Genomic DNA, 23,622 nt, shown 5'->3' with positions numbered 1-23,622 from the left:
TGCTATATGTTGATGATATGCTGATTGTTGGCCATGATGTTGAAAAAATTGGAAAGCTTAAAAGAGAGCTAAGTAAGTCTTTTGCCATGAAAGACTTAGGATCGGTGAAACAAATACTTGGCATGAAGATTCTTCGTGATAGGAAGAAAATGAAGATTTGGCTATCTCAGGAGACTTACATTGAAAAGGTTCTTGAAAGATTCAATATGAGTAAAGCCAAAGCAATTTGTTCTCCACTTGCAGGTCATTTCAAACTGAGTTCGAAACAATGTCCTACAAGTGAGAAAGAAAAAGAAGAAATGTCCAAAGTGCCTTACTCATCTGCAGTAGGCAGTTTGATGTATGCTATGGTTTGTACTAGGCCAGATATAGCTCATGCAGTTGGAGTTATCAGTCGATTTCTCTCTAATCCTGGAAAGGAACATTGGGCAGCAGTGAAATGGATATTAAGATATCTAAGAGGTACTTCCAGGTTGTGTTTATGTTTTGGCAATGATGAACCTGTGTTAGAAGGCTACACAGATGCAGACATGGCAGGTGATACTGATTCCAAGAAGTCCACTTCAGGATTCTTGATGACATTTGCAGGAGGAGCAGTCTCTTAGCAGTCAAAGTTACAGAAATGTGTTGCTCTATCAACCACAGAAGCAGAATACATAGCAGTTACTGAAGCCTGTAAGGAAACTTTATGGATGAAAAAGTTTCTACAGGAATTAGGCTTGAAATAGAAAGTATATACTGTTTACTGTGACAATCATAGCGTCATTCACCTCTCCAAGAATTCAACATATCATTCTAGATCCAAGCATATTGATGTGAGATATCATTGGATTTGTGATGTGCTTGAGATGAAAGAATTACAGTTGGAAAAGGTGCATACCAATGAGAATGGTTCAGATATATTGACAAAGTCATTGCCTAAGGAGAAGCTAGAAGCATGTAGGCGAAGAGTGGGCTTGGTACAGCCCACCATATGAGCTGGAGGGGGAGAATTGTTGGGTCCAACCCATATGTGGGCTTGGACAAATTTGGGCCGTCAGCCAAAATCAAAGAAATCAAGAGAGAAAGGGTAAAATTGAGTGAGCGTGTAGCGTGCACAGTGAGCGTGCAGCGGCGGCGTGCAGAGAAAAGAGAGAGAGAAAGATTAGGTTTCTGAGTTTTCTGCTTGACGATCGGTGGCCAAACGTTGTCAGTTTCGGCCCAAATTTTATGTGGAGAATCCTTGCAGCAAACTCTACAATCCTAACGATGTTGATCTACAGTTTACCCTCTCTAAGGTACTTTCCTACGATATCTACTCCGTGAGACTAGAATTCTCTTTTGAGGAGATCCATCCTATGTGATGAAGATATGCTATTCTTGAGCCAAGATCTATGATCTTGATGTTATTCTGATCCTCTAGTTATTCTAGAGAAGACCTACTGTAAACCTGTTATCATTATTATTGATAGTGGAAGTTTGAGGTGGACTGCGGTCCCGTGGTTTTTTCCACATTGGGTTTTCCACGTTAAAAAGATTTGATCTCACTGTGTGATTGATTTATTGCTCTATTGTTTATGCTGTGCTGATTGATATTAGCATTTTGATATCAAGTTGATATTTTGATGAGGAACCTATTTTGATACACAAAGAGGAAAAAGAATTATTCCGCATTAACATGTTTCTTCCCAACAGAAAGACTATCAACGAACCAGAGGTTATAATCACTTGGCGAGGATCGTCTCTTGGAGAGCAGTAGTGTGATAGTGATTGACAATAGCAAGTAAAAGAAAAGAGAGGGGTCTAAGACCAATGGATCATAGTCGTCCGAAGAGAGGGTGTAGATCTACTAGAGAGGGACTTTTCACTAATGAAGAAGAGGGGCAGTCGCTTGTGCGGATCAAACAATGACGAGAAGAAGATAGTATCATCCACGACACTCACACTTGGACTCTCGACAGGGAGTGCAATGCTAGCCATTGGAGCAACATAGGAGGCTGGTTAGAAGCCTTTGGAGCTCCGACCGGAGTGGTGGTGTCGTCGCTCGAGGACTTTACAAGTGTCGTGGGAGCAATGGCAGATTGTGTCCATGGGGAGCGTTGACAGCAAAAAATGCAGATTCTCGTCGATGAAGAGATAAGTATTGCTCTTAAGGCAATGGATCTTATATCATGATAGAATAAGATGTAATTATAAAGCACACTTGAATTAGTTGAGTGTAATGACTATTTATATATATATATATATATATATATATATATATATTAGAAAAGAAGATTTTTCTCAATTGATCAGTAAGAATTGGAAAAATATTATATGCTATCACCATCACTTAGCACTGCTTAATTCTTATAAAACTGATGCATCTTGACAAGTGATCCTTCTTCGTATTTGCTTCGTTTACCGAGCATGATAATTCTTTCTTTAAGTAGATTTCATCCTTAGTGACCAAGGAGAAGGACCAGAGGACTACCAACAGTCACTCACGGTCGATGATGGAGAAAGCTTCACGTTTACTTTTTTACAATCATTAAAAAAGAATATATTAATCATTAAAATATCCCATATATATATATATATATATATATATATAGAGAGAGAGAGAGAGAGAGAGAGAGAGAGGAATAAATACCTTTAAAAGCAAAATCCTACCTATCTAAAAGATACCGAGCCGTCCCATGATGACCACATAACATAGTTATGATAATAGTTTTGAGGTATTGAATATTTACAGCGTCTAACTTGGGTTACTCCAACGCAGAGTCATGAGCAACGCATTACGTCAACTTCGACATGTATATTATAAGAAGCTTTACATAGTTTATTATTCCAATCGACCTGCTGTAACGTCCAAATCACCCAGCTTGCGAAGGTCCGTGCCCGTTGCCCGGTCTCGATCACGGTTGCCGTGGGAGGCCATAAAGAAACCCCCGACTATGGTGCAAATGGTCAGATTTTGACGGTGGTGATGCGTGTACTGTGTTCTCCCAAGTCCACGAACTCTTATATGGCTGTGTCTCAACCGCAGGGAGGTCGGGAGAACGCATCATATTGGTGAGAGATGGCCGACGTCATTATCAGCTAATTGAATCAAAGTCTCACTGATTAGTGCCGAGTATTGTACTACCTACCGCTGTTGTGCCAGCTGTTGCTTGATGTATGAGTGGAGAGAGAGAGAGGGGTTTTCGGCTCGGCCTTCGTAGCTGGCTACAAATTAGCATTTGCGTTTGACAGGGAAAAGAAATTATGTTCTTATGTGATTACCAAATTAGCTCTCAAGTTAATCGAATACTTTCAGAAAAAAATAATAATAATATTAATTAGTATCTACTAACATGATTAGTACACAGTTAAGCAATTGCCATGTAGTCCGCCCTAATCAATCAATCATATGTCATTTTACTTTCAGTTTTTTTTCCTATAAGAAGCTACTACCGAGGAATACTAAATCGATCAATATTTAAAATATTCAACTTTAATTTCTATGCTCGAAAACACCACCTTATATTTAGTCTTAAGCAGGAGAATCGATAACTCATATATTCATCGAATTATTCTCAAAAACATAAACACCTACCATCTTAGATGAATAATTCCTTACAAATCCATCCGATCAATGATGATAAAATATAATTTATCATCTTTCGAGAGCACTTGGATCAAAGAATCCAATTTCATATTAAGCTTTTAATGTTTTATCTTGTGATTTGAAAGCTATTTCATCATGCTATTAATTTACACTTAGAAGATAGAGTAAAGATATTCTTTTGAAGATAGTCTATTTTTTTCTTTTTCCACGTCAAGGTAAGTGGAAAATGAAATAAAATGGGCATAATTTAGCAACTAAAGTTCCTTCAATAAAAGACAACGGTGTCGGCTGGCGCCGCTCCTCTACGAGCCGCCGCTCCATCCCCTCGCTGGTTTTAACTGTCGGCGGGCGCTGGAGAGAGAGAAAGCTCACTGTATAAATACATTGAAACTCGATTCAGAGCGAGCAAAACTAGAAGAAGAAGAAGAAGAATAATAACAGTAGTCGTAACAATCCAGGGATCTTTTTCCTCTCCGCTCGATCGGAAGTGGAGGAGGAACAACAACGCTCCGATTCTGGAAATCAAGCCCTCTTTCTGCAGAATCCCTGTAAAGGTTTGTCTTGGCTTTTCTTTTCGCGGAATTTGTGACGTGTGTTTTTCGTCAGCGAGTTTCAATTCTGGATCTTTGAAGAATTTGTGCCCAAGAGGCGACAATCTGGTCCCGTCTGAGGAATCGGACATGGATGTGATTATTTGCTGCCTCGATTTCATCGAAAATCGCGATCTTGGAGCCTTTGGTTCCGGAGATGGATTCATTTTTCCGTCGTTTCTTTGGGAGGTGGTAGGAATTAGCTGACGAGCTTGTGATTCGAATGCGCTCGATGGATTTGTACATTTCTGGCATGGGTTGGTGTTCTTGTTCGAGACCATTTTGGGAGCAGCGAGAAATCCTCAGATCTGAAAAAGGCGAATGCAGATTTGGTTTAAATGAGGATCTTTGTCCCTCCCTATTACGCATTAAAGAATCATAATGTGTCTCTTTGTCGAGTCTTTATTGATTAGATTTACTACTGATTGCTATTCGTCAGCATAGAATTCGCCCTAATTTGGTCGCATAGCTAGTTACTGTACTTTTATGAATGTGGATCTTGATTATCTCTTTTTGGTTGTTCTGCTTCTCCTGAATAAATATTGGGATAGGTTGTTGCAAAGTGGACATCTAGATCTACTTAGCAAAGAGATCACTCGGTTGCAGTAAAGATGGCGACAACACTTGCTTGGAGGTACACAAGCAGCAATGGTGGCAGCTATGGAGCATCAGATCTGGTAGTTAGTCTTTTGACTGTTTCTTTCCCGTTTCTGTAAATAAAATTGATTGCCTTTTCTTGGTGCCATTTGTAGAAATCCTCCTCCTCTGTAATATCATAGAGAAAAGCAGATGCTTGAAGCTACTATTCTTTTACAGCTGATCTTTGCTAGTCATTGTTTTCTTAACAGTCTTGTTGGGAATTATAATGCTTTGTTGATATGATTATGGCTCAATGCAAACTATTTTTTTTAATATGGTTCTAGGTTAATATTGGGCAAGTTATCTCATTATCCTCAAAACAGAAAAAGAAATATAAAACTGTAAGTAGAGGGCACGATGATAAAACCATGTCAACCCCTAATTGCAGTACCAAATGAATGGGCTGCTTGCAGAAAAGAATTCCTAATTCTTATCAAGTATATACAAACGTGATGCTAACTTTTGTTTCTTAGTATTTTTTTTGTGATTGACGATAGATTGATCTGTATATACTTTCTAAATGTGGTTGGCATCAACTGAAAATAGGCTTCACAAGGTAATAATTTTCTTCTTCAAGGTTTTTTTTATTTTTATTTTTGAGAATGAGACTTGTTGGTAACTAGAGTGTCTTTTAACATTTTGATCCATGTTAGCTCCTCCTTTTATATTGATCCTCTTTATTTGGTTTGGACATTTTTTGGCAATTGAATGTTAAATTGGCATCTTTGCAGGTCAGAGGGATATTACATAGAAACAAGGATCGTAATTTCGTACTGTATTAGAGTTTCGAGCATAGCTCAGTAGGGTACGGTACAGAGTACCGAGTGTGTACCACTCGATATATATATATATATATATATATATATATATATATATGTGTGTGTGTGTGTGTGTGTGTGTGTGTGTGTGTGTGTGTGTGTGTGTGTGTATACATATATATATATATGCATATATACATATATATATATATGCATATATATATAAGTTAAAAAAAAAAGACGACTTCGCCTCCTTTTTCTGCCCGCTGTGTAAAAAAGGGCGACGAGGTGACGTCGCCGCCTTGTTTCTTCTGCCCGCATGGGGAGAAGATATGTCACCTCGACAAGGCAACATTTCTTCTCCTCGCGACATCACCGAGGCTTCTTCTCCCCACATAGATGAGGAGAAGTTGCCGACAACGCCGAGGCTACATCACCTCAAATGATGAGGAGGCAACATCTCATCTATGGCATCCGGCAAGGGAGGGCAGCAACAGATCGGGATCGTCAAGGGAGAGCAACGTCGGATCTTCAGGTTCTCCCTTCTCTTCTCCCTCTTCTTTCTTCTCCCTCGGCTCTCCCTTGGCTAGTATCACCCGATAGAGGGCAGCGACAGTTGAAATCGACTGTCATTGACCAATTTAGGATAGTAACAGGGCGGAAGCAGCCCCAATCGACGGTACCACCTGGTAGCAGACAGTCTGTGTACTGATCTACTAGCGGACCGGTATGTACCTCCCGATACGGGCGGTATTATTCGAAATTAAAATCCTTGCATAGAAATGCCACAATATTAGGCTTCAAACTTTTCCTTTATACGTGACATTAGATGCCACAAATTCTATGTAGTGTGAAGTTCTTAATGTGTTTGCTTGTTGTGTCCTCTTGATTTGTTAGAAATACAATAGACTATGTTTGAAAACTGATACCCCAAGAGGATTTGATCTTAAAAAGGAAGATTATGAGAGTGCTTATTGGAGATGCACTTCAATCTCAGTGTTGAGAAAAGGTATATGTGAATACAATTACCAAATGCCTAGTTCCAAATAATGCAAGAATAATTGCCTTTCTAATCCGAAAACCTTAGATATACTATTCACTTTGTATATTTAACTGATATTCCAGTTTAATTTAATTTACATCCACTTGCAAGGATTTGAAAAATGATAATTCACTAAACCTTCTGTGAGAGTTCCAGTGAGGATGCAATTGTTGATGTGTAGTATCATAGTAAGAGCTTGTAACTGCCCTCAAATTGAAATTGCTTGTTGGCTGACCATCTTCTTGACCATCATTTTATTACATCATATTTGATGAATATTGAAAATTTAAAAATAAAAGGACAGATCAATCATCAGAATTTCCTAATGCTACACTTGCTGAGTATGATCGATATACATCTCACATGGAATCACATCACAAGCCGCAATATCCCACAATACTGTGCATGAAATACCATACTAAAATTCATTTGTTAGTTGCTGTTACAATACTTCAAAACTAAATCTGTGTCAATATTCTCTGAATTTGCCTCATTCAGCAAACCATGGATTCCATATTGTTTACATCCATTAAGCTTCTTCTTTATTGTGGCATGCAATGGCATGATTGGGCATCGTGAAGACTGCCAAAATCTCATTGATTGATGATCAGATATTGTGAGGAACTGAGGAATGAGGATCAACTGATTTTACTGAACTTATGCCAGCAAAATTTAACTCTTTTTCCAACACATTTAAAATTATTATTATGGGGAGGACCAATTAGTGATTCATTCATAAAATAGATCATTTCTGTATCTAAATAATACATGAGCTATCTATCTCTTTATGAACTACCGATGTCCATGCAGACCTAAGAAGTTTGTTTAAATGGATGTTTTGTCTCATTTGATTCAGCATCTGATTTGCATTGTTTATATTGTCACAGGAGAAAAAGTTGGATTCTAAGATTCAAGAATCGGAGCCACCAACTCCATATTCAGTCACAAAGATGGGCTTGAGGTGAGTGAAATATCTTGATTTTTTGCTTCTTAAACACTCATTGCCTAATGTCAGTAGTGGTACAAGGTGCATCAAATCCTTGCATGTGTAATGGCTCAGATCTGTAAACTAGTCATAATTTGATAAAAACATTAAACTTGCAATCTTTCTACCGAAAATTCATATGCAATGAATAAATGATAGAGACACTGTTTATCTTGGCAAAACTGTTGTCATATCTTGGAGCTAACATGTTTAATGGCTGTCAGCATTCATGGTACATATAAGGTAGAGAATCCGTATGCTTTTGTTGAATGGTCAACTAATTTAAAAGTTCTCCAAAAAACACAGTTCTTTTTTTTTTTGAATTTTTGCATCTGAACTAACTGAAAATTCATTTGCATGTACATATTTTGAAAATATTAGCAATTTTAAATGGTTGAACAATGTGAAATCTTGTTTATTTCAAGCAAATAGGAAGAAGAGCTGACCTGTGTGACCATGACACATTTATGACATTTATTAACATTTTAATATGTAAAATATATAATTTTTTTGAGAATTGTTGTATCATTTTCATGAACTTTTGTTACTTGATCCACTTGATTATTCAAAAGAAGCTTGGGGGTGTTAATTCCTCCTTAATATCTTGAAAATTTTGGGAGTATCTGGGTACATTTCACCTTGGTCAAAAGGAGACATATCTTGGTTAGCTATAAGAAAATGTTCTTTTCTAATACCATGGATGTATAAACATTGCAACTACAAATTGCCAAAATCTCCTTAATGATCCTGCATCTGTTGTACTTTAAAAAGAACATTTTTGTCTTTTACTGTGTACTTGTGAGTAAGATCACTGTTTACAATCTGCATAATGGGTTATGGCAGTATGATTGGTTAGCATATCTCAATACATCACATAGGACATATTAGCATGTACACCTTTCCTTCTTTACTTTGGAATATATGGAGCATAAAATGAAAAAGACAAAAAAGTAGTTACTAAGCTAGTGACAAGTAAAAATTACATACCATGGTAGACGATAAGTTCCATTATTCTAGAAGTCTGAAATATCCTTTTTCTCTTTGTTGACAACTTGAAACTGAAGTTGTTGCTTGCAACTGCTGCCCTGCCATCAGTGCCTTATTCATACTATGCTGCTAATATGGAAGCTTAAATTGGACAGATTTTACACTTTACAGTACATGTGAAAGTAAAACTTTGTAAGAAGTAAGAACAATACGATTATTAATAAAAACATGTACACACACACACACACACACATATATATAAATAAATAATAAGTTACTACAGTTAGTCCTTCTAGACATCTCTAGTGACATTAGCATGAACAAGTCCACCTTTTGGAGTGCTAATCCTTTTTGACATTGTGCGAGCCAAGGTGCTTGTGCTAGCCATGTTGGCAAGATAGATGCATGATGCAAGTATAACAGATGGTAATGGCAGTATAAGAGAATAACAGATGACACGAATGGACCAAACCATGAACAGCTCTGCCATAACTATGTGCCAAAACTTGGGTCAGGCACAAAATTGGGACAGTTTATTATGTCCATTGAGCACTAAGTTCAGGTTGTCTAGAAATAAACTGTTAAGACAGAAAGAAATATAGTTAAACATCCAATTGCTCATGACTAAAATCAACATACAGTTGTCCTAGGTGTATATAATCTTTTACAATCTCATCTGCCATCTGCCTGGGTTTCAGAATGTTGATGTTGTTGGGCTTGTCATTTTGCACCCCCTGAAAGACTACCCCAGAGTTTGATTCTCTCTTAGTGAGCATTGAATTAGATGTATTAAAAAGCTTGATCTTACCATGTCTGACATAGCTCAGAATTGTCATCTTAATTTTGTAGTTGTATCAATTTTAACTTACTTTAAGCTCATTCATTATCTGCTTCCAGAGATCGTGGCAATGTGGGAGATCCAGATGGAACAATTTCAAGTGTTGCCCAGTGCATTGAACATTTGCGTCAGGTTTCTTCAACAGATCAAGAAAAAGAGAACTCTTTGAAAGAGTTACTAGATCTTGTCGTAACTCGTGATAGTGCTTTTGGGGCTGTTGGCTCTCACACACAAGCAGTTCCAGTACTTGTTGCTCTTCTCAGATCAGGATCACTGGGAGTCAAAATGCTATCTGCCTCTGTATTAGGATCTCTTTGCAAGGAGGAAGAAGTAAGAGTAAAAGTACTTCTTGGTGGATGCATTCCTCCTTTGCTTGCTCTCCTTAAGTCTAGCTCAGCCGAGGGCCAAACTGCAGCTGCCAAATCTATTTATGCTGTTTCACAAGGTGGGGCAAGGGACCATGTTGGATCAAAGATTTTCTCAACTGAAGGAGTTGTTCCTGCCTTATGGGACCAACTGAAGAACAGTCCTAGAAATGGAAGCATGGTTGATGGGTTGCTTATTTCTGCATTAAAAAACTTATCCAAGAATGCAGAGGGATTTTGGTCGGCAACTATAGAATATGGTGGGGTAGATATACTCATAAAACTGATTGTTTCCGGGCAAATAAGTACCTTGGCAAATGCTTGCTGTCTTCTTGGATGTGTAATGATGGAAGATGCATCAATTTGTTCTCGAGTCTTAGCTGCAGAAGCCACCAAACAACTCCTCAAATTGCTTGGGCCTGGAAATGAAGCCTCTGTCAGAGCTGAGGCTGCAGGCACACTTAAAGCTCTTTCTGCACAGTGTAAGGAAGCCAGACGTGAGATTGCTACTTTAGGTGGGATCCCTGCTTTAATCAATGCAACTATAGCTCCATCAAAAGAATTTATGCAAGGGGAATCTGCTCAAGCATTGCAGGAAAATGCAATGTGTGCATTGGCAAATATATCTGGTGGGTTGTCGTTTGTCATTTCCAGCCTTGGTGAGAGCCTTGAATCATGTTCTTCACCTTCACAGGTTGCTGACACATTGGGTGCTTTAGCTTCAGCCTTAATGATATATGATATAAATGCTGACTCTATCAGGCCATCAGATCCTTTGGTTATTGAGAAGATACTAGTAAAGCAATTCAAACCAAAGATGGCGTTTCTTGTGCAGGAGCGTACTATTGAAGCCTTAGCCAGCTTGTATGGGAACAACATACTCTCAAGGACGCTTGAAAATCCTGATGCAAAGCGCTTGCTTGTTTGTTTAATAACTATAACAATGAACGAGGCGCAAGAGGAGCTTGTTAAATCTCTGGTTATACTGTGCAACAAAGAATGCAGTCTATGGCATGCATTGCAAGGTCGTGATGGTGTTCAGTTGTTGATATCTCTTCTTGGTCTCTCTTCAGAGCAACAGCAGGAATATGCAGTTGCTTTGCTTTGCCTTCTGTCCAATGAGAATGATGAAAGCAAATGGGCCATAACTGCTGCTGGAGGAATACCACCTCTTGTTCAAATCTTGGAAACAGGATCTTCCAAAGCAAAAGAAGATTCTGCAATGATCCTTGGCAACCTCTGTAACCACAGTGAAGATATAAGAGCATGTGTTGAAAGCGCCGATGCAGTACCTGCTTTACTGTGGCTGCTAAAGAATGGAAGTGATAATGGGAAGGAAATTGCATCAAGAACTATAAACTATTTAATCCAAAAGTCGGACACTGGAACTATCAGCCAGCTGTCAGCTCTGCTAACTAGCAGTGAGCCTGAGTCTAAAGTTCATATATTGGATGCACTAAGAAGTTTGCTCTCAGTGGCACCCCTGAATGACATCTTGCGTGAAGGAAGTGCTGCAAATGATGCCATTGAGACCATGATAAAAATCCTTAGCTCTGCAAGAGAAGAGACTCAAGCTAAATCAGCATCAGCTCTTGCAGCACTCTTTCACTGCCGCAAAGACTTAAGAGAAACTCATTTTGCTTTGAAGACTCTTGTGTCTATCATGAATCTACTTAATGTTGAGTCTGAAAAATTTCTGACAGAGGCTTCGTGCTGCCTTGCTGCTATTTTTCTTTCCATTATGCAGAACAAGGAGGTTGCTGCAGTTGCTAGAGATGCTTTGGCTCCATTAGTTATTCTTGCCAGTTCCCCAATTCTTGAAGTGGCTGAGCAGGCAACGCATGCTTTAGCTAATCTTCTTCTGGATTATGAAATTTCCACACAAACATCTCCTGAGGAGATTATTCTCCCTATTACACGTGTTATGCAAGATGGCACTATGGAAGGGAAAACTCATGCTGCAGCAGCAATCTCTCATTTTCTTCAGTGTCACTTTGTTGATCAGACATTGGCTGATATTGTAAACCGTGCTGGGACAGTTCTCACACTCATTGACACTCTAGAATCTGTAAGTATTCAAGACGCAGCTACTTCAGAAGTTCTTGATGCACTTGTGATGTTATCGAGGTCCAAAAATTCAATAGACCTTGTAAATCCTCCATGGTCAATCCTTGCTGAAAATCCCCACAAGATAGCCCCTTTAGTTTCTTGTATAGCTGAAGGAACATCCTTGTTGCAAGATAAAGCTATAGAAGTACTGTCAAGACTCTGTTATGATCAACACTCTATACTCGGTGTTCTAGTATCTGGAGCCTCTGTGTGTATGCCATCCATTGCAAGACGAGTAGTTGAGTCCAACAGTTTCAAAATTAAAGTCGGAGGAAGTGCTCTCCTTATTTGTGCTGCAGAAGCCCAGAGCCAGAAGCTGGTAGATGCCTTGCATGAAACAAGCTTATGCATGCGACTTATTCATTCCCTTGTGAAGATGCTACACCCCACAGGTTCTTCATTTGACCACAGAAATGATGAATGGCCAACTGGTATTATAATCAACAGGCATCCCAAAAGGCATCCCATTACTGGTGAAGTGGAACTCAGCACAGCTTTGATCTCCGGTAACATGATTGTCCTATGGCTACTTTCTAAACTTGCTATTCATGATAATCATACCAAAGCAATTATAATGGAGGCTGGGGCAGTTGAGATCCTCGCTGACAAAATCTCTTGTCATGGACTCCTGTCTATACAGGTAAGTCAGCAACTTGTTCTGCTGTTGCATTCCATAGTAAAGCAACTTTAAATATTTTTCTATATCTGTTAGCTGACAATTTTTATGCTTATGATGGGTTTCAAAATTCATTATGTTTGTCCATAAAATCTATAGCCCTAGTCACTTCATAGCTTATTTGCATTTTGGAACATGAAACTGGCAGGGCGATTCTAGAGAAGATAACGGTATGTGGGTTTCTGCTTTACTCGTAGCATTGCTATTTCAAGATAGGGATATTATACGTTCAAATGCAACAATGCGCTCTATTCCAGTGCTTGCAAGTTTGTTGAGATCAGAGCAGTCTGTGAACAGATACTTTGCCGCACAGGCTTTGGCAAGTCTAGTTTCTGGTGGTAGCAGAGGAACTTTGCTTTCTGTTGCTAATTCTGGGGCAGCTAATGGGCTTATATCTTTGCTTGGTTGTGCTGACAATAATATAGCTGATCTTCTAGAATTGGCAGAGGAGTTCTCTTTGGTGCCAAATCCACAACAAGTTGCACTGGAGAGGTTGTTCAGAGTTGATGAAATTAGGATTGGCACAACTTCACGGAAAGCAATACCTGCACTTGTTGATCTACTCAAGCCAATTCCAGATCGACCAGGTGCACCTTTTCTTGCATTAGGCCTCTTAGCACAGCTAGCAGTAGATTGCCCATCAAACAAGCTGGTAATGGTTGATTCTGGGGCCCTGGAGGCACTTAATAAGTACCTGTCACTTGGCCCACAAGATACAACAGAAGAAGCCGCAACAGATCTACTGGGCATTCTGTTCAGCACCGCTGAAGTAAGGCATCATGAATCAGCACATAGTTCTGTTAATCAACTTATTGCAGTCTTACGTTTGGGAGGAAGAAATTCCAGGTATAGTGCAGCTAAAGCACTTGAGAGTTTGTTTTCATCAGATCATATCAGGCATGGAGAGTCAGCTCGGCAAGCTATTCAACCTCTTGTAGAGATTTTGAGTACTGGCTCTGCAAGGGAGCAACATGCTGCTATCGCTGCACTTGTTAGGCTGCTTCATGATAACCCATCAAGAGCCTTTAACATTGTGGATGTGGAACTGAGCGCTGTGGATGTTCTCGTCCGGATTCTTTCTTCAAATAGTTCACTAGAACTGAAGGGAGATGCTGCTGAGTTATGTGCTGTTCTTTTTGGAAATACAAGAATCCGATCTACTGCAGTTGCTGCACGTTGTGTGGATCCTATGGTGTCTCTACTAGTAGGTGAGTTTAGTTCTGCTCAACACTCAGCAGTTCGAACATTGGATAAGCTTTTAGATGAAGATCAGTTGGCGGAAGTAATTGCTGCACATGGAGCTGTTGTCCCACTGGTTGATCTGCTATCTGGTAAAAATTATAGCCTTCATGAGGCAGTTGCTAGTGCATTCATAAAATTAGGCAAAAACAGGCCAGATTGTAAGTTGGAATTGGTAAAGTGCGGAGTAATAGAAAGAATACTTGATATTCTTCACAAAGCTCCAGATTTTCTTTGTGTTGCATTTGCAGAACTTCTTCGAATATTGACTAACAATGCTAGCATAGTTAAGGGTCCATCAGCTGCCAAAGTTGTGGATCCACTTTTTCTTTTACTTACAAGATCTGAATTTGGTGCTGATGGACAGCATAGTACATTAAAGGTTCTTGTTAATATTTTGGAGCAATCCCAGTGTCGAGCTAATTATAACCTGACACCTCAACAGGCTATTGAACCAGTCATTGCACTACTGGATTCACCCAGTCAAGCGGTAAAACAGTTAGCTGCAGAACTTCTATCAATTCTTCTTTTGGAGGAACACCTGCAGAAGGATCCAGTCACACAGCAAGCAATTATTCCTCTCATTGAACTTCTTGGATCAGGTATATGCATCTTACAGCAGAAAGCAATAAAAGCTCTCGTTAAAATTGTCATGATCTGGTCAAACACAATTGCAAAACAAGGTGGTGTCCATGAAATATCTAAGGTCATACTGCAATCTGACACTCCCTTGCCTCATGCTATATGGGAATCTGCTGCTTGGATTCTGTCCATTATCTTGCAGTATAGCTCTGAATATTTTCTGGAGGTGCCTGTGGCTGTTCTAGTGCAACTGCTTCACTCTGGAACAGAAACTACAGTTATTGGTGCACTGAATGCCCTCCTTGTCTTGGAAAGTGATGATTCAACTAGCGCAGAAGCAATGGCTGAAAGTGGCGCAGTGGAGGCTCTGCTAGAACTTGTCAGGAGTCATCAGTGTGAGGAAGCTGCAGCCAGATTATTGGAATCATTATTGAACAATGTGAAGATTAGAGACTCAAAAGCTGCTAAATCTGCCATATTACCATTATCAATGTACCTTCTAGATCCTCAAACACAGTCTCAGCAGGGGAAGTTGCTTGCAGCTCTTGCGTTAGGTGATCTATTCCAGAATGAAGGTCTTGCTCGAACTACAGATGCTGTTTCAGCATGCCGGGCTCTGATAAATCTCCTTGAAGATCAACCAACTGAAGAAATGAAAGTTGTAGCCTTATGTGCCCTGCAAAACCTAGTAACTTACAGCCGGTCTAATAAGAGAGCTGTTGCAGAAGCTGGTGGTGTCCAAGTTGTGCTTGAGCTGATCAATTCCAGCAATCCAGATACTTCAGCCCAGGCAGCGATGTTTGTTAAACTTCTGTTTTCTACTCAAACTATCCAAGAATATGCTTCCAGTGAGACTGTAACAACAATTACTGGTATTGTCTTAAACCCCTTATCATTTTTTGGAAGCTTAAATCTCATGAAAAAATGGGAAGGTTCAGTAATGTCTAACTTAGCTGTTTAGTTTATTTTCATGAAGCATATAGCTGCCAAATTGTGCCCTGGTAGATCTGTGATTTTATTCAGCATGGTACATAGTTCATTCAGTATCTTGTTCTACTATCATTTTCTACTAAATCCTCGAGTTATTCTCATGGAATTTGCTGCTATATTAAGTTTGCATCTATACTCAACTAATTTTAAGAATATTCTAGATCTTGCTTGTTCATTGGTATTCGCCAGATATAAAATATTTGATTCAATAATTTTCTGAATATTCTGTTGTAAAATAATCTAAGAGGTACAACTAGTTGTCGTCACCTTCTGTTGTCAGCTTTACACCTATCTGAATAACCACTAAACAGGAACTTCAATTGTACACTTATCTATCAGTTTTTCATATACATGGGCATCTTATAGTGTCTGATTCAGCAAGGAGACCAGGATGAGATGTGAGGATACATAGGAGACAAACTTATACTATGTTGTAAATGACACCTTTGCAATGATACAAAATATTGTAAGATGACTCTGCTACAATCCTCAAAAATCTAAACAATCGTTTCTCATTTTGTTGTAGTAGATTTTACTGGTTAAATATCTACAATAACATACAGATCCATACCCAAAACTCATCTCACTCTTCAACACAACTCATGAGAGTGGACACAAGAGTCCAAGTAAACCTGGCTTATATTTGATAGCTTTCATTTGTCTTTCTGAGATGAAATTTGGGAGATCTCTGTCCATCATATATTAAGAAGCGCCATCTGTAATCGATAATCATGGCTAATATCATTCGTATATATCTATTCATGTAGTTATTACCTGTGCTAATTCTATTCTGTTTTTCTTCTCACATATTTGAGCTCTTAAAACATTGTATTTCTTTTTTCGAATCTCTTAGACTGTTTGGTAAATGTGCAGCTGCAATCGAAAAGGATTTATTGGCCTCTGGAAGTGTGAATGAGGAGTATTTAAAAGCACTAAATGCACTGCTAAGTAACTTTCCTCGCTTGAGAGCCACTGAACCTGTTACACTGAGTATTCCTCTTCTGGTAAAGTGCCTCAAAACCGGATCAGAGGTGTCTCAGGAAGCAGCATTAGATTCACTGTTCCTTCTCAGGCAGGCATGGTCTGTGTGCCCGGCTGAAGTTTTCAAAGCTCAGACTGTTGCTGCTTCGGAGGCTATTCCTTTACTGCAATACTTGATCCAATGTGGCCCACCCCGATTTCAGGAGAAAGCTGAACTTCTGCTGCAGAGTTTACCGGGGACACTAACTGTTATAATAAAACGTGGAAACAATTTGAGACAATCGGTGGGAAACCCAAGTGTCTACTGCAAACTTAGGCTTGGCAGCAACCCACCTATACACACCAAGGTAAAACAGTGATCTTCACTTACATTTGTGCATTAATCCTTGAAGAAATAATTATTTAAGTAGTTTAAGCTTTTGGTAAGGAAAGAGAGTCACAGTATATGATTTAGATGGATATCTCTAATTGCCTGAAGATAATTTTCAGGAATACTCGTTATTTTTCAATATTAAGAAGCTGAACTTGACATCCGAGGAAGCAATAAAAATCCATTGTCTGTTTGTGGTTGCCTTGGCATATTTGTGAACCAGAACATCTTAGTTTTATAACTTTGCTACTCTTTTCTCCTAATAGTACTTGTGGTTCCCCAGATTGTGTCAACTGGTCCTACACCTGAATGGGATGAAAGTTTCACGTGGGCATTTGATAGTCCTCCTAAAGGCCAAAAGCTCCACATATCTTGCAAGAACAAGAGTAAATTCGGAAAGGTACTTCTCCAACAAACGCAAGATAGAAACACTGCAGCTTGTGGTTTCTAACAAGCTGTCGATAACGATTTAGAATACTGGACTTTTCGGTCCTTTCAAACTTGACCCGATTATTTGATTTGACTGCAGAAATCGTTTGGAAAGGTGACGATCCAAGTTGATCAGGTGGTTGTGCTAGGATCGGCTGCCGGAGAGTATATTCTACTTCCCGAAAGCAAAAGTGGCCCTCCTCGGCACTTGGAAATAGAATTCCAGTGGTCAAACAAATAACATCCTCATTCGAGGTATGTCGTCCTTGTAAATCGATGTCAAAGAATTAAAACTGCTCCTCTTTCTGCACTTGATCATGCTTTCTTGTGGTATTGTATCCATCAGATAGGGTCTGCATAGGAATTATTCTTATTGAGTTTGCTTCACTAGAAAAAGGTTATCTTGTGTGCAGTATATTGCTCTTTGTTTTGTGTTCCGACACATTTCAATGACAAAAGATGGAGAAAAATGTATCTCTAATCTTTGATTTTTTTCCCACTTTCTTTGTAAGAGATGTGCTCAAATATTACAAGCGATTACTGACTAGCCCCAATAATAATGTCTGTCAATTCAAGCTGCTAGATTATAGTCAGCTTATTGTTATCATGCGGGATTTTCCTCGTGTTTTAATCATTCATAATCTTGCATATAGCATTCCCATTTGCTTGATTGTTTGCAGCTGTAGATGAACTAAAACAAGCTCTGTTGACTCCAAGCAAGTCATAACCTGCTCTGCTACCATGATAAATTTTTTTTGAATTAGATGACTTTTAACTCCAAAAGCTTGATCTAATCTAACATGGAAGAAGAGTGTTGTTGGGTGGATGAGGTGAGGGTCGAGAGCAGAGCATCAACTCCAGGACTGGGTTGGGAGGCGGGAAATGGCTCTCATCCCATACCACTTTTTTTTTTTTTCTTTTTTTTCTTTTACTAATTAATATAAAAACAACTCATGGAAAATCTTCAAGTAATTTCAAAATAAAGTGTAGGAGTTTCGTTTGAATTGTTTACCTTATTGTAGAGAGTCATCAAAGTGAAGTTTGTCGTTTCATCTTCATCGGTTTGCTCCTCGTCATCGGATGAGCTTAATTTATCTAGGAATACTTCCTTCTTCTTGCGTTTATAGTAAGTATTTCCGTTCTTTTTAAGTTTATTTTTGTTCTTTAATTCTTGTTTCATGAACCTTTTAAGTTTCATAGTAAGGAGTTCAAGTTTACCAGCTTTTGCTCGAGTGATCTTCAATTGTTCTAAGTATCAAATCCTGGGCCTAAAATTAGACTTGGCTTGGGTTAAATTTGAAGCCCAACAAATGAACCAAAGGGTCTGGCGGTGGCACTGCCAGACTGGGCGGTGGCACCGCCTGGCTGAGCGGTGGCACCGCCCAGCACTATCAATGTCTGACAGTGACAAGCGGTGGCACCGCCACTGATAGGCGGTGGTATCGCCAACATCGGGAACCTAAAGAGAATTTAAATTTTGGAGCCCAAATTTGAATTCTCTTGAGGCCTATAAATACCCTTCAAATCTCAGCTGAGATTATAACTTTTTGAGAAGCAATTGATTGAGAGAAAAGTCTTAGAAAGTTTTAGCAAGTCTTATTTTCAATTTGCTAGAGTGTTCTCCTCCTTCTTTCTTGCTGAAAATTTGTAAGAGGTTGAATTGCTTGTAAAAGGTTGTAAGAGGGGTATTTGCCCTTTCATTTTAAGAGATTTGCTAGTGGAAGGTGGGAGCCTCATCGAAGAGGGGCCTTGCAAGTGGATGTAGGTCATTTGACCGAACCACTTTAAAATCGACGTGATCTCTTGTTTGTATTTCATTATTGCTATTTACATTACTGCAAACCTTCTTACGTGCTTTATTTCCTTACTACCTTTGCTGTACAACTTTAAGAATACGCTTTCAAGTTAAGCTTTTCAAGTTTCGTTCTTATCATACGAAAGATTTATCGAAACTAACATTTTACTTGTATGACACGTCGTCATTAATAAGTACTCCAAATATTAATCCATGCTACATCATTTTACTACCTGAAAGCGAGACTCTCGTGGGTCCATCTTGTTTCGTGGGTCCCGCAGCCGTGTCCAAGTTGAGGAGGGTAAGCGCCCGGTTGCGTCCGCCCACGTCGCTGCTACCGCCGGTTGACGACTGGAGTGCGAACTTTGACGCGCCGCGTGGTGTCATCATAACGCAGGACCACCTGCCGTATATAACGACAAGAGTTCTCCGAGGAGATGCACCTCATGGTGGAAGTGGCGTCAATTCCTGTCCCAATCTGCGTCTCTGTAACGAAGCACATCTCAGTTCAAATATTATAAGGCTTTTACATTATAAATATTAACATCCTCAGCAATTTATATTCATAAAAAGAATTAAAATACTTACGACTAACATTAGTTAGTTTGAGTCAGAAAATAGTGATATGCTTAAAATATTCCTAATATTTTTAAGATCATAATCACTTTGAAAAATATGTTAGTGTCAGTTTAAAGATGTTATAATTTATATACACGATTAACTAGAATTTAGAGTATACATAAGAAAAAATAATTTGTTTTACAGGCATAATAATATGCAGTTATAATAAATATTTTGATAATCATATAATTTCATAATGGTAAAGCCAGTAGTTGCCTCGTAATCGCTAGATGAACTCCAACACCTACTCTCTCTCTCTCTCTCTCTCTCTCTCTCTTTCCTTTCTTTGTTAGTAGATTGTCCATATTCAGATGAGGGGGACAACCAAATTGCACCACTCTCCTGATAAACGAGGGAACAAGAAAGCAGATTCGCAAACCTTATCATGTTGGAGGAGATTACTATGACGACAATATCCTTAAAACTAGCTTCCTATCCAAGTAATAGACTAACGAAGATTTCTCGTATTGGTTCTTGCAAATGATATTGCAATCGGTCGATCCTTCTTTGGTTGTATTCTGCCTTTTAAATACATATCAAGAAAAACTAGCAAAGTCTTCTAAAACACCATTGTTATGCTCATGCATGCCGTGCAAAACGACCATCAGAAACATGAATGAAAATGTTACAAGTGCAGCTAGAAACACTCTTGTGAATGAGAACATGGTGATAGTCTTTGAGAGTGCGTAAATGGAGAGACGTGATTATTCTTTTTATATGCAAATAATGATCATTGGTCACTTACTTGCGATCTATATACTTAAGAGCGTGCAGTGGAAGGGATAAAGAAAGAAACATGGTACAGTAGTAATGCGTCAGAAGACTCAGAACTGTGCAGTCTTCAGTTGCCGAATCTTTCCCTCTGTTTACAGCATTAACTGTACTGAACTTTAAATGAATCATTACCATCTCTGTTTGCGCTTCCATTTCTTTCTCCCTCCTTTACCATATGGTTTTGACCGCTGTTTTATCCTAACAACTCACTTTTGCTGTCATGATTCCACCCCCCTTATGCAAAACCCCATCCATCTGATTCTGATCAGATGGTCCAGGTTTGAGGAGTCACTGCTACAGTTCATGGTGAACTGGTGTTTAACCCATATCCCATAAGTGGGTTTAGGAGATGCCACTGTTTCCTGCTGCCGTTCATGTTGGTTTGATCATAAAGAAAGCATGTCTCCTTTACACTGCTCTCCAGAGAACTATGTAAGAGAGAGAGAGAGAGAGAGAGAGATCATTATGTGTAGCTCATCTTATCGAGTTACCAAAGAAACACTGCAATCTTGTAAGAGGTAAAACCACAGAGATCATAAATCTCTCTCTCTCTCTCTCTCTCTAGTAACTCCGTCTGCCAAACTTAAAAGTGCAGCAGGAACACCATAACTTTTCTCTCTTTAAGTACCACTCTTGCCTCATTCTCTTCCCCTTTGTAGACCCTTGTTGTCTCGCTCTCTACAGCGCGCGCGCGCACACACCCACACAAATGAAGGCCAATGGCTTCCTATGCCGGTCGCATGTTGATGCAGTTTGCATTCCCGGGGATCCACGGTCGATGATCATGCCACGGCGGCCGGACAGGACGCTGGCGGAGCACTCGAGGCTCGTCGACTTGAAGTACTCGCGCCTCGTCGACTCCCGGAGATTCAACTCCGGCGAACGAAGCCGCGCAGTCACCCTTCCAATGGTCACAAAGAAGCAAAGAGAACCAAGGCCTGCTAAGACCACCACTGCCACCGGTACTGTCCCCTCCCGTCCTCCTTCCAATGACCATGTCTTCCAGGTAAAACCTTCCTGCTCGTTAGCCTTCTACCTTTCGTGCCATGTAAGCAGCTTATTCTATGTTCTTCTTCAAACTCAGATGCAATCTAAGGGAAGAGAGAAAAAAGTTAGATTTAGAATAGGAGGATCAGTATGAGCTACAGAGAGTACAAATACCAACACTGATATAATGATACTATATTCTTTCTTGCGGAGGAGACACAGGCAGTAGTGGACCACTTGTGTGTCCCCCTTCTCTATGGATAATTTTCACAGTTACATTCATCCATAAACACCAAACTATTGTTTTGTCTTGATCCGCTACAAATATTCTTCTTTTGTTTTCTCTTCTGATCCTTCGTTTCTATTTGACAGGTGGTGGTCATGAGAGTTTCGATCCACTGCCAAGGTTGTGCAGGAAAAGTAAGGAAGCACATCTCTAAAATGGAAGGTATGTATGTGTGTATACACATATATGTGCACTCCGAAAGAAAAAGGGTTTTGTCTATTGTTCTGCGTTAATATTCCCATCTACTGAACTTTTTCTGACAACTAAATCTGACAGGTGTGACATCCTTCAGCATAGATCTGGAATCCAAGAGGGTAATAGTGATGGGACATGTGTCCCCGGTGGGGGTCCTGGAGAGCATATCAAAGGTGAAGAAGGCCGAGTTGTGGCCTTGCTGAATTGCGCTTGGAGTCACTCTTTTCGGTGATAAGATGGATCATGCCTTTTCTTTCTTTAGCTATGTTTGGTTGTCCGTGTTGTGGCTTTGGCATGGAAGAAAATGTGCCCCGATTGGTGATGCATAGTGAGTGTTCCAAGTTCCATGATTTCCTTAGAACTCATGTTACTGTACCGTTGTACATTACTTGATTGAACCATGTTTTACCCTAATATGTGGCCATCGATCTAGTATTATTGATCAACACCAAAATATAAAGTTTAATTGCTGTCCTTCTGAGGACCACTGTCTGTCGTTTCAGGACCACCTGATCATGATGAACACACACACACACACACATATATATATATATATATATATATATTATTGCTGTGTGATTTCACCTTTCAGTAGTATTTAGGGTTGGTAGTTGCAGGGGAGTGCTTTGGGCACCAAAAACTGTGGCAAGTGAGGTGGTCCGGCGACTTTTTGATTGTGGTGGGGTTGATGGCATGGTGGCGTGGAGTGAGAACAGTGTACGTCAGCTTGGGAAATGGCAATGATCCTCCACTCATGGCAGTGGCAACTGACCACCAACCTTTTGGGCACCACTTCGGTGGGTGGCCAGTCCTTTGATTTAGCTACCAACAGTGTGGAATGGGCTGTTTCTGCTTTCATATCATATTGTTATGAAGCAATATTTTCAGCTGAGTTTTAGTGTTTTCTTGGTGTAGATTCTTTCTCTTTTGTTTCTTCTCGTCTTCTTCTGATTCCCTCAGAGAAGTAATAATGTTTTCAGTTTGGTGTCTGTATTCTCGTTATAGTTTCTTTCTTTACTGTTTCTCTTACCTCCCTTTCAACTTCTTCTGATATATATATATATATACACACATATTGTATTTCTGAAAAGGAGTAATGTTTTTGAGTTTGGCTTCTCTGTGTTTTTGTTGTACTTTCTTTCTTTACTTGTTTCTCCGACTTCTTCAACTTCTGGTATGTGTGTATACATAAATGCTTCTGAGAAATCTTGTCTTTTCCGTCATGTTTTCGGTTTAGTTTCTCCATATTATTGCTGTAGTTTTTTCCTCTGTTGTTTCTCTTACTTTCCCAACTTCTGATATGTGTAGATACATTCAAGTCTTCCCTTTTCCTCAAAGAAGAGGCAAAGTTTTCGGTTTGGTTTCTCTATCTTCTTGTTGTAGTTTCTTTCTTTACTGCTTCTCTTTCTTCTCAACTTCTTCGGATGCTTTTGAGGATGAGACAAAAGGTGAGAAATAAAGTGGGCATAGATCGACAGTAAAAGCTTGTTGACAGTATGGTGATATGCATTTGAGCAAGCAAGAAGAGAAAAAGTTCAAACTGTGCATGAAACGTGCATGGTAACACCACTGCTCGTTTAGATGGTGATTTGAAAGCAATGTACACTTTTCTCTCTTAGGATGAGAATTTAGTGCTCCATGCAAAGCTGGCCATTGAAAGTTCATACTGTACACTTTCGGGAAAACAATTCATAATATTCTGATGCCAATTATATATATATATATATATATATATAAGTATGACAATATTGGGAATTAAGACAGATATTCTAAGAATTTTTTATTGTTAAGAAAACAATACAAAGTGTTGCCATTG

General features: G+C 39.3%; 2 protein-coding genes across 5 annotated transcripts; both read left to right on the top strand.

The window, feature by feature from the left end:
- The first annotated feature begins 3,965 nt into the window (after nucleotides 1-3,965).
- On the top strand, nucleotides 3,966-19,526 carry LOC135678931 (protein CELLULOSE SYNTHASE INTERACTIVE 1-like). 4 transcript variants are annotated; one of them, XM_065192196.1, is made up of 8 exons: nucleotides 3,966-4,122; nucleotides 4,710-4,835; nucleotides 7,485-7,558; nucleotides 9,467-12,521; nucleotides 12,706-15,250; nucleotides 16,242-16,696; nucleotides 17,003-17,119; nucleotides 17,249-17,755. In XM_065192196.1, exons 2-8 carry the CDS (start codon nucleotides 4,770-4,772, stop codon nucleotides 17,387-17,389), a joined length of 6,453 nt encoding a protein of 2,150 aa, XP_065048268.1. In that variant the 5' UTR covers nucleotides 3,966-4,122; nucleotides 4,710-4,769; the 3' UTR covers nucleotides 17,390-17,755. The 4 variants fall into 4 exon arrangements, with proteins under 4 accessions (XP_065048268.1, XP_065048265.1, XP_065048266.1 ...); XM_065192193.1 differs by lacking the exons at nucleotides 3,966-4,122; nucleotides 4,710-4,835 and adding exons at nucleotides 5,866-6,090; nucleotides 19,225-19,526 and having other exon boundaries at nucleotides 17,249-17,403; XM_065192194.1 differs by lacking the exons at nucleotides 3,966-4,122; nucleotides 4,710-4,835 and adding exons at nucleotides 5,866-6,090; nucleotides 19,184-19,526 and having other exon boundaries at nucleotides 17,249-17,403.
- A 1,373-nt stretch (nucleotides 19,527-20,899) lies between these two features.
- On the top strand, nucleotides 20,900-22,220 carry LOC103992100 (protein SODIUM POTASSIUM ROOT DEFECTIVE 1). Its single transcript, XM_009411691.3, has 3 exons — nucleotides 20,900-21,344; nucleotides 21,698-21,773; nucleotides 21,888-22,220. Exons 1-3 carry the CDS (start codon nucleotides 21,048-21,050, stop codon nucleotides 22,007-22,009), a joined length of 495 nt encoding a protein of 164 aa, XP_009409966.3. The 5' UTR covers nucleotides 20,900-21,047; the 3' UTR covers nucleotides 22,010-22,220.
- Nucleotides 22,221-23,622: the final 1,402 nt, after the last annotated feature.

The sequence above is a fragment of the Musa acuminata genome, chromosome BXJ1-7 (genome assembly GCF_036884655.1).
Source record: "Musa acuminata AAA Group cultivar baxijiao chromosome BXJ1-7, Cavendish_Baxijiao_AAA, whole genome shotgun sequence".
NCBI lineage: Eukaryota > Viridiplantae > Streptophyta > Magnoliopsida > Zingiberales > Musaceae > Musa > Musa acuminata.
The sequence above is the reverse complement of the archived record's forward strand: the minus strand, read 5'-3'. Positions and strand labels throughout refer to the sequence as shown.

Excerpts from the sequence above, each read along its gene's own strand:
- LOC135678931 (XM_065192193.1), top strand. The coding sequence starts at position 5,998 with ATGATGAGGAGGCAACATCTCATCTATGGCATCCGGCAAGGGAGGGCA. Across the intron at positions 7,559-9,466 it reads GTCACAAAGATGGGCTTGAG|AGATCGTGGCAATGTGGGAG; the intron begins GTGAGTGAAATA and ends ATCTGCTTCCAG. Across the intron at positions 16,697-17,002 it reads ACCCACCTATACACACCAAG|ATTGTGTCAACTGGTCCTAC; the intron begins GTAAAACAGTGA and ends GTGGTTCCCCAG.
- LOC103992100 (XM_009411691.3), top strand. The coding sequence starts at position 21,048 with ATGAAGGCCAATGGCTTCCTATGCCGGTCGCATGTTGATGCAGTTTGC. Across the intron at positions 21,345-21,697 it reads CCAATGACCATGTCTTCCAG|GTGGTGGTCATGAGAGTTTC; the intron begins GTAAAACCTTCC and ends TCTATTTGACAG. Across the intron at positions 21,774-21,887 it reads GCACATCTCTAAAATGGAAG|GTGTGACATCCTTCAGCATA; the intron begins GTATGTATGTGT and ends TAAATCTGACAG.